We start from the raw sequence: 9,354 nt of genomic DNA, 5'->3' as shown, positions 1-9,354 counted from the left end.
ATGCAAACTGTTCCCTTCCAGAACAATTTAGTACAGATTGTATGTACTGTACTGTGAGAAGAGATTTTTGTCATGAGCTCTCTTTGCCTGCGTCAACCTCTGCTCTATACTCTGTGCTGCAGAGTAATTTTTGCTACCTGAAAGGGATCTGAAGACYACTATTCACAGAAAACAGAGTGAAAACCACTGGTTCAAGGATGTCTTCCTAGTGCATTGTGATTGCATTAATTACAAATCATGAATCATGGACATCTTGTTCCTGTAATTGTAACATGAAAGTAGGCTATATTAAAAAAAGCCATTACAGAGTTTTTAAGGGGATGATCATTCTTCCTTCCAGTAGCAAATTGGGAGAGCTCAGTACCTTTATACTGCCATTAATGGGAGGGAAGTGCATTCTACTCTGATAGTTACAGCACATTAGCTTCTTTTTTTTTTTAATTTTTTTTTTTATGCTAGTGTTGCTGTTTCCTACTCCAGTGAGCTAGAATGTATAGAGTCTTAGCAAACACAAATACCCTGTTCTGTGAGCCCTTGAGAAAGCATCTAAAACTACATGAGCATTAAGAAAAACATAGTGTAACAAGCTTCCATCTGGGCTGGTTAAAAACACTTAGGATTTGGTCTGGAAATGGATTCTAAAGCAGAAGTTGTTGTCAGCAAACCTACAGCTCATTTCTGTGTTCTCCAAATGTCCCACCTCTACAATAGCCAGTTTTTGGGGGTACCTCATTCTGGCCTAAAACTCTCTGGTTACTGCATCAGATTTGATCCACTGCCATTTCTTTGTCTTTCCCCTCATACTTCCATGACCTTTCCAATCCTTTTGGGCACACACAATAAAGGCAAAGGTGATCCAACTGCCTTAGACCCCAGGGTTATTGCCAAATCTCCTAGGCTACCTTTCTTCTTACAGTCTCCGTCTTCTAATATCATATCATTACCTTTTCAAGGAGATAAATTTTGCACCAAAAGAAGTTTCTTTAGCTTTAGACCTCACGGGAAGTAGTTTAACTCCATGGATTGTCTGTGCACTAGTCCCAAATTCAGTGTTCCTACACTACTAGACTGGATCAGAGCAAAGTATTTTCAGGTTGCAAAGTTTTCTATGTCAGACCTCTTGCTTCATGATTTCACCTCTGAAACATGAAATCTACTCTGTTTTCTGTGAGCATTTTCCTTTGGCTGTGTGACCAAACACTGTGAAATAGAGATCCTGACACCCCTAAAGAGACTATCTCTCCTTCACATAAAMCTTCTTTCTGTCTCTCAGTTTTGATGCTGAAGTTCACTTCTGGTTTCCTCTCCCAGCTTCTGAGGATATTTCACTTTTTACTCCATCTGCTTCAGGACTGGCTTGGGAGAAAATACATTTTAAGAGGGTTGTGTGTATTGGATATTTTCCTCTGGAAAACAGAAAGTATGTTTTGACTAACCATTTATGCAGAGATAAATGAATACATACAGACATGCAGAAATATTCATGGCTGTTTATATAAGAAATCCTAGAGTATAGTAAAAGATGATTCATAATATCAAGCTGGAATTGTACAGCACCAGTGTCCAAGTTGCTTATTACAAACTAGGGAACTATGAGTCATCTTCAAATCTGAGTTAGAGTTCAAAGGAGAATTTGAGTTTCTCCTAGACATTATTAAATCACCAGTGGATAGCAAATCTGTTTCTCCTTGTGCTGCCACAGGGTATTGCAGGCAGTGACCACATTTATCTYATCCTGCATTATTTCTCAGTTTGTGGGGGCACACTAATACACACCTAACTTAAAGTAAGTCCCATGTTGCTTTCCTGTTACTGAATTAGTCTTCTTGGCAGAACCAGGATGGAAAAATGATTGCTTCTTTTCCAGGCAACTAATGCTGCCATGTAACATTTTTTTTTTTATTCACATCGTTTCATGGGATGCAGTGAATAGGTAATACTAATATTGCTGGTTTTACTCCCAGAGACCATTTTTGCTCTTGGTAAATTGAATCACATTTATTCTGTGAAAGCAAAATGAAAGTTGTACTAAGTGCTGTAGTTTCTGCAGCCTGTGGAGGAAAGGTGGATATAATCTATTTCTTTCCCTGTTTATCAAGCCATGTGTACAATCAGGTGATTTGCAGAGTTCTTAGACTTTCAGCTAGGTATTTGGGAATCAAGCTGCTTGCAAAAGTGGGGAATCTGGATGCCACTGGGTACTCTGGAAAATTTCAGTGTCTGTGCCTGAGGGAATATTAACAAATTGCACTCTTTGTTCCCAATCTCAACAAAACCTTTTCAGCAGAGACCGCAGCATGCAGTGCTGAACACTGATGATCCATTAGCAGAGACAAGTTCCTTACATTAATTACACTTCCAGGAGGTTTTAGCATGTCATGAATATAAGGAATGCAGATGTCCTTTCAATTTTATCAATGAATTCTGCAGTATAATTGTAACACCCTCCAAGTCTTTTTTTCTGCAGGTAAGATGATGAAACCTCTCACCTTTCCTCAGCCTTCATATTTTTCTCACAAATTAGAGGACAATTAGTGTGGAAAGAGGAGGAAGAGAAATTTATGGGAATTAGTTCAGTTTTTTGCATTAGGTTTCTGTGCCTTAGGAGGGCAATMATGTAAATCATATTGGCAGGTTCCAGCCAAGACCCAGCTGGCAAGATAAGCAAGTTTTCCAGTATAACTGGGAACTCTATGGTAGACTTTTTGGCTGCCAACAGTCCACCTCCATTAAGGTGACTTCCTGATTTAGCTGCTAATTGGCTCTGTGCAATTAACTTCCAATGCTCATAATCACTGTGATGTCTAAGGTGCTTGTAAAACTGATGAATTCATATGTATGATTTCTCTGAAGTGCAGAAATATTCCAAGTACCATTTTCCAGATGAAAAGCAGGAACAGAGACAATTATCTGTTAATAATGTTCTACATGTTAATTTTGGTAATGGTGTTATTATATTAAATTTTTCTACAGATCATGGAGCAACAAGTCATCTTCATTCCTTCAAGTCACAAAGACAAGGAAGAAAACTACTGAAGCACAGGCACAGTCCATTARTGAAGTCATGGCCCTAGTGGTTTTGATGTAGAGGGAAAGAAAGAAGAAGAAAGGAAGGACAAAATCTAATGCCTTTGTTCATGTTTAACTGTTGTTTAGCTGCACAGGTAAATGAACTCATTTAGTGTATTTAACAGAAAATGAGTTGGTAGTCTCTGCCTCCAGTCTGCCTTATGCAAAGTCATCCTAGAAATCAGTGATGCAGCCCAGTTGGTTTCAGTCTCACAGATATGYTGTTGCTGGGCAGGAGTGGCACAGAAAGAAACATTTTGTTTTAGCAGGGTCCATTTCCACCTCTGTGCTTGCATTGTCCTCTCATAGCATTCTCTGTGTAGTGGCTTTTTACCAAACACGGAACAAAATCAGTGMAGCTGATAAGGACCAAGGTCTACAGCATTCTGGGAGCGACTGAAGAAGGTGGCAATGATACAAATATCTTTGTATCTCTTTTTAAATTACCTCCTTGTCTTTTTAATGTTATTCTCAAATCATCTCYTAGGATTTGGTGTTTATACCATAATATAGACTGTAGCTACATATGTTTACARAACATCTTTTGTTTTCTTCTTTTATATGCAAGCTACCACAGAAGTTAGGTGATGTTCTATTTTTCTCTCTTCATTACAGCCACAGCAATACCTATGTAAGCACATATTTCCAAACAAGACTGGCAGACTATGGTTTAAAATTTGGCATGCAGTAAAGTGCCTACATGTATTTCTACCACTAACAATGGTCCAAATATAACACTGTTCCTAAAGTGCTGATCTCTRCTAAATGGTGGAATAGAAAGAGAAACACACTGAGCTAAAGGTAATGACATTTCAAGTTCCAGCATTCCAGATGATAATGTTGGAGAGAAAGATCTAAATAAACTACCTAGTTTGGGTCATTAAAAGGAACTTAAATGTGTTCCTCCATCAGTAGCAGTTTAGTTGAAGCTGAATGGAGAATAATGAGAAGCAAAATTTTTCAGCAGATTTTTTAAAGAATTGCTTGATTAGTTTTAGAATTGGTCAGATATTAACAGTTCTTACTSAATTAACTCTTTATCCCATAAACAACATTCCTTATCCACTACTACTCAAATAATGAAGTTTGATATGCTCATGTCCACTGCTTTTGCATTTTGAGAGTGAACTTAAGAAGGCCTTCATTTGGTAGAGCTGGGCAAACTGATCTATACGGATACAAATGTGTGGACAAACCATCTTTTCTGAAAACAACATTTCCTGTCAATATTCCCAGGGCTTATACAGTGCCTGTGAACTCATCCCACTCTTTGATCTTGAACCACTTGGTGACTTCAGCTGGAAGCAAACATCTTAAAGACACTAAGACTCTGAAGTTATGTGAAATGGCATCAGGTGGGGGAAGATGTGAGAGATTTCCTGCCTGGAGAGATAGCTGTGCCATGAGCATAACCTGTGTGAAACTCAGAAGAAATCTATTTGGGGAAAAGTGTTTAGAAATACCCTTCTCACAGGGTAATCTTCAGAGCTTGCTCTTTCTGAGAAACTAAATTACCTTGGAGACAGAAATCTGTAGGAAACCTAGCTTTAGTTTCAGTCTGCACAGACAAACTTGTTTCTGAGAGAAACATTTTTACAGAAGAGAAATACGCCCAAAGGCAAATTGAACACAAGGCAAATATGGCAATATTCCTCTTAGTTAAATTAGCTGATGCTGAGTAATTAGTACTATTGTTCAGCTCAGCTGTTAACTCTTAGCTGATTTCCAAGTGCTTAATTCCCAGATAATTTCAAAGAGATTTATGCATGAACTGAGAGTTAGACATGGACTTGAATATGGTACTGACACAAGCATTGTATAGTTAATGCTAAATATTGTGAATCCAGGCTTCAGCAACATCCTTAAGCATTCTAAAGTTGAAGGGATTACTCACATCCCTACAGATTACTGCAACCTTGAGCATCACGTTGAATTATGATGAAGTKAGGGGTCAGTAAGAGTCTTCTCTAGATCAGCTGAGTGGGCTGAACCACTGAATTCTGTCAGCATTGAAAGAAGCCTCAATCAGTTATTTCTCATCTGCATCTGGCTTGGCAACYGGTCAAGAAGAGCAACAGTGCTCACTTGCTATTCATGTATTATGCACAATTTTGCTTTGAATACCTTGTTTATTCTAACACGAGGCTGTATTTTAATTTTGTTTTGCTACTGCACTGGTGGGAAAAATGTGAGAACTGAGGGCACTGCTCAACTTACAAGCCACAGATCAATAGACAAAAAAGTTTTTAAATGGCTTTGAAATGCCTGCATTGATAAAGCTATATCCATTATTCTTCTTTCTGCTACTGGGGCAGAAATAATAAATATTTTAAGAACCTCAAAATAGATGGAAGTTGTAATATTGACTAAGCAGAAACTGTTTGCCAGGAGATTAGGCTTTAGTTAGTAGGATTTAAATATGCCTGGCATGTCAAAGCAATGTGACAAGTCAGTGTTTTCATAATGTTCTGCATCTACCTCATAACTTGTTGTGAAAGAATGATGGCTGTTGCCAGCTTGCTTTGTTCTTAATAATATTTTTAAAGATAAGAAAGTGAAATGGCTCCATTTCAGGAATTAAGTCATTACCTTGTGCCAAAATACTGACAAGCAGTCTCGGTGCAGGAAGATAAATTAGAGTTCTGACTCCTGCATCACAAAAAAGAAGTTAACATGGCTTGAAAGGAGCCTTGCTGTTCAAGCCAGAGTTACTTCTTTTGACATTGCAGATGTGAATGTCAAGAGAGTTTTCTATGTGAATTTTTGTAATATGAAATGGAACAGACTGTTGAACTCAGGCAGTTTGAAAAGTCAGGGATAATTCTTGGGAAGGGAAAGCCAGAAGAATCAGCAAGTGGAACACATGGACCTCAGTGAAATTATAACATCATGTGTATAACACTATTTGCTGTCCACATCTAATGGTGTATTTGCCTTGTTATGTTTGCCACTGATTATTTCAGCTCCCTCAAAACTACATTTGCAATGCCTTCCTCTCCCTTCATGTAGTATTTAAACCCCTAATGAACRGCTCTCCATGCTCCTTCAACCTAACATAAAATGCCCTCTTTCTATGGGTCCAAAAAGGCAACATTTCCAYTCAGACTCTTATCCAGCACAGCAACAGCAGTAACCTCCTCCCAGAACAGCTGACAGTAAGTAAAAAATGGATGGTGTCCATCTGGGGCTTCCTCTGCTCTTCTGCCCTTTGCCTGTTCTGCTGTCTGGTTGCCTGAGCACATTCCWTCTATCTGGGGCTGGGAACTCTTTGAGCAGAAACTGTTTTGAAACTCCTGTGAACACTGTAMTGCTCCATCTGTGACTGATGCTTCCAAGCTGTGAGGTGAAGCTGTATTGACCTGCCTTACCTGATGGAAAATACCACTGGCACACAAAGGAAGTGACATAAAGGTCATGACTGAGATAAGAAGTAAAGCCATTTATCACAGATGACTCAGGCAAATAGGAAAACCAGCTGTCAACACYTCAGAAGAGTCACTGCAAAACTTCACCTCCTCACCTTGCAGGAATTCTTACATCACCTGTAGGTCTGTAACATCACAGGCCTGCCTCTTTGCATCACACCCTGGTCTATCTGTTTCAGCTGAGAATAGTTCTTCATACTGGACATGCTCCTGGGCAGATGTGGTTGAGAGTATGAGCAGGAGTTCATTTATTTACAAAAATTTATGTTGAAAATTGGGCAGTGTAGTCCTTTTTGTTGTTCAATTTATGTTGAAAATTGGGCAGTGTTTTTCCAGTCTAAACAAAGGTACAACAGATATGAAAGGGGGGATGCAGTACTGCTGGGAAATTATGTATTAAATGGATCTTTAGTGAAAAATTGCTGTAATTCCTAACACAGTTTAGGAAAAAGAAAAAAAAAAGGCAACAAAAAGCATATAAATATATCCTAAATACACAAACAGTACCACACAGATGTCTTGTAAGCAGGGATTAGTAGCAGGACACTRTTATAGAAACAGCACATATTTTCCCTTGGGAAGCTTAAACCCCCACAAATGTAGTCCATTCAAGACCACAGGGAAACAATGTGCTGCTTATGTTCATTTCCTTTCCTTCTTGCTGAGATCAACATTTTACAAACCAGGCTTCTGTACATTTTACATTCTGKTTAAAAACTGAGTCCTTGGATCAGGATCCTTTCTTCTATTTAAAAAAAAAAAATCTAAATGCATTCCTCTCCACCTTTACATTGTTATATTTCCCGTACTTCGTTTAAATGGACAACATGAAGTTATATTCACTCTTCACTSCAAGAGCATAATTGATGAAGTAGTTTCAGTAGGAAAACACAAGAGATTCATCTTAAACTAGTTTAATTTGAGCAGTTCCATGACAACAGCTGGAGACATCGCTGCTGGGAAATATGGATGCAAGCTCAGGCTGGAAGGTAAGATTTAGTGACATCAGTGAGTTGCAGCTGCTGCATTCTGACACAGACACTTCTACATCGAGCAACATGTTTTAGATCAGACTGAGCCCTGAGATAAGCAGCCATCCATTTGCCTTATGGCAAACTGCAACTGGACATTAGGTGGCAATTGAATTCTTTACCACTCAACTCGCATTTTCTTATTTGTCATTTTGGTAGTAATTCCTGTGCAGATCAGGTGCCTTTTCCCCTCCATACAGGYGCCTTTTCTCCTCCCCTCCCTACCTGTGATTGCCAGCTGAGTAACAAAGTAGGTCATTCGAGATTTCCGCTTCCTCCTCCAGGTAGAGAAGAGCACGGTGCCATTTCCAGCAATTGTGACAATGAAGAGAATCCAAAGAGTCACCAGCTGCTCTGTCTGCATTGGAGAGAAGCGAAAAAAGCATATCAATGGGTGGGTAGGTGGTGACTTGGGTTAAGACAGCCCCTTATCCTCAGACAAATGAGATGAGAATGGAAAATAGGAGTGAAATTTGAGTTTTGCCTGTTGATTTCAACTATTTAGTCTAAAAGACATTCTCGTTTTTGGTTTGTTTTTTTTTCAGAAAATACTTAACACACATCACTGCTAGTGATATTCATTCCAATTTGGTTTGCAGTGGCTGTATATTACTTCTCTCTTCACAAAACCACCAGCAGTGTCTGTATTCGGCACTTAATGCTAAAACGAGAGTCAGCTCTCGGCTTTCTTGTGCTGCTCTAGCAAGCTGTGAAATAACCAGCTGCCTCGCTTCATAAGGAATGTTGATAGATGGTCTCCTTTGGAGAAAGGGGGGGAAATAAATACTTCTCTCTTTCCCAACTTCAGTGAGCCTGGGTCATCCACAAGCCCTGTGAAATTCAGACATCCACTCCATGGTCTAGATGTGCACCAAGACTTGAAAAGGGAGCATGAKCCACTAAGGAAAAGCGTACTTGTGTAGCGACTGATACGTGATGACAAAACGTCCCCTAGTGGTGYGTGTACAAAGTCAACAAAGCAAGAAATAAAGCTATTTGTGCTCTCAGAGCAAGAACAACAGGCTATGTGTCCACGTTTGCTTGTTTGGTGAGYGCACACCCCATCTGAACATCCCAGCAAAGGGGAGGAGTTTTAGGTYATGTCAATGCAGTCATTTGAGATCTTCCAGTTCCAAACAGCAAAGCCATCATGTGGGACTTAGAGGAAAATTGAGAGGACAGGTAAGGGCTGCAGCTGAGGGCTGCCAGGTGCTGGCCCTACAGATGTGACCCCTGGACCTGTCCTGAGCAGGCTGGGGGAGGGATGCTGTCATTGAGACTTCCCTGACTGGGCTGATGGCAGAGCAGAAGCCAGGGAGAACGCTCATTAAAAGCTTTTGGAAGCCACTGTGAGGGAGCAGAAAGCAGAGTTCTCTCTGCTTGCAAACAAAATAGCTCACTGTGAGTGTGGGGAGGGAAAGGAATGAAGTGGGGGCACGGAGCTTCTTGCCTTGTAATTAGCCTTAGTGCCTCCTCAGCACTTTGTCACCTCCTGGCCAGCAGTCACTGTCCCTCCTCATCCCTGCCACTGTCCCCCTGGGCAGTTTCTCATGGGAATCAGCCTCAGCTCTGCTCCAGGTAAGGAGCCACATTGCTTTGTGAATTATGCAGTCGTGCAGGGAAAGCAAGGACTGATGATGAGCATTTTGAGGTTGCACTCTGTGCCTGAGCCCAGAGATTAGCTTAAGCAAACAATGAAGGCTGTGTTGAGAGGATTTCACTTCTCCCAGAATGATTTTCACCAGCATAATCTATCATTCATGTCATCTCACCTAACTTAAATACTCCAAAGAGACACGACTTTTCTAAACTGTCATAGCACTGTCTAG

At 40.1% G+C, this 9,354-nt stretch overlaps 1 protein-coding gene across 2 annotated transcripts in view; it reads right to left on the bottom strand.

The window, feature by feature from the left end:
* Positions 1-9,354, bottom strand: part of NPSR1 (neuropeptide S receptor 1) — a 56,931-nt gene that overhangs the window by 37,001 nt on the left and 10,576 nt on the right. For both annotated transcript variants that reach the window (XM_057367685.1, XM_057367686.1), the window contains exon 2: positions 7,751-7,883. In XM_057367685.1, the coding sequence (XP_057223668.1) occupies positions 7,751-7,883 (133 nt within the window). The remainder of the gene's footprint in view (positions 1-7,750; positions 7,884-9,354) is intronic.

The sequence above is a fragment of the Malurus melanocephalus genome, unplaced genomic scaffold (assembly GCF_030028575.1).
Source record: "Malurus melanocephalus ecotype Western Australia unplaced genomic scaffold, MMel_1.1 scaffold_83, whole genome shotgun sequence".
In the NCBI taxonomy this organism is placed as follows: domain Eukaryota; kingdom Metazoa; phylum Chordata; class Aves; order Passeriformes; family Maluridae; genus Malurus; species Malurus melanocephalus.
Note: the sequence above shows the minus strand (reverse complement) of the source record. Positions and strands in the feature narration are given on the sequence as shown.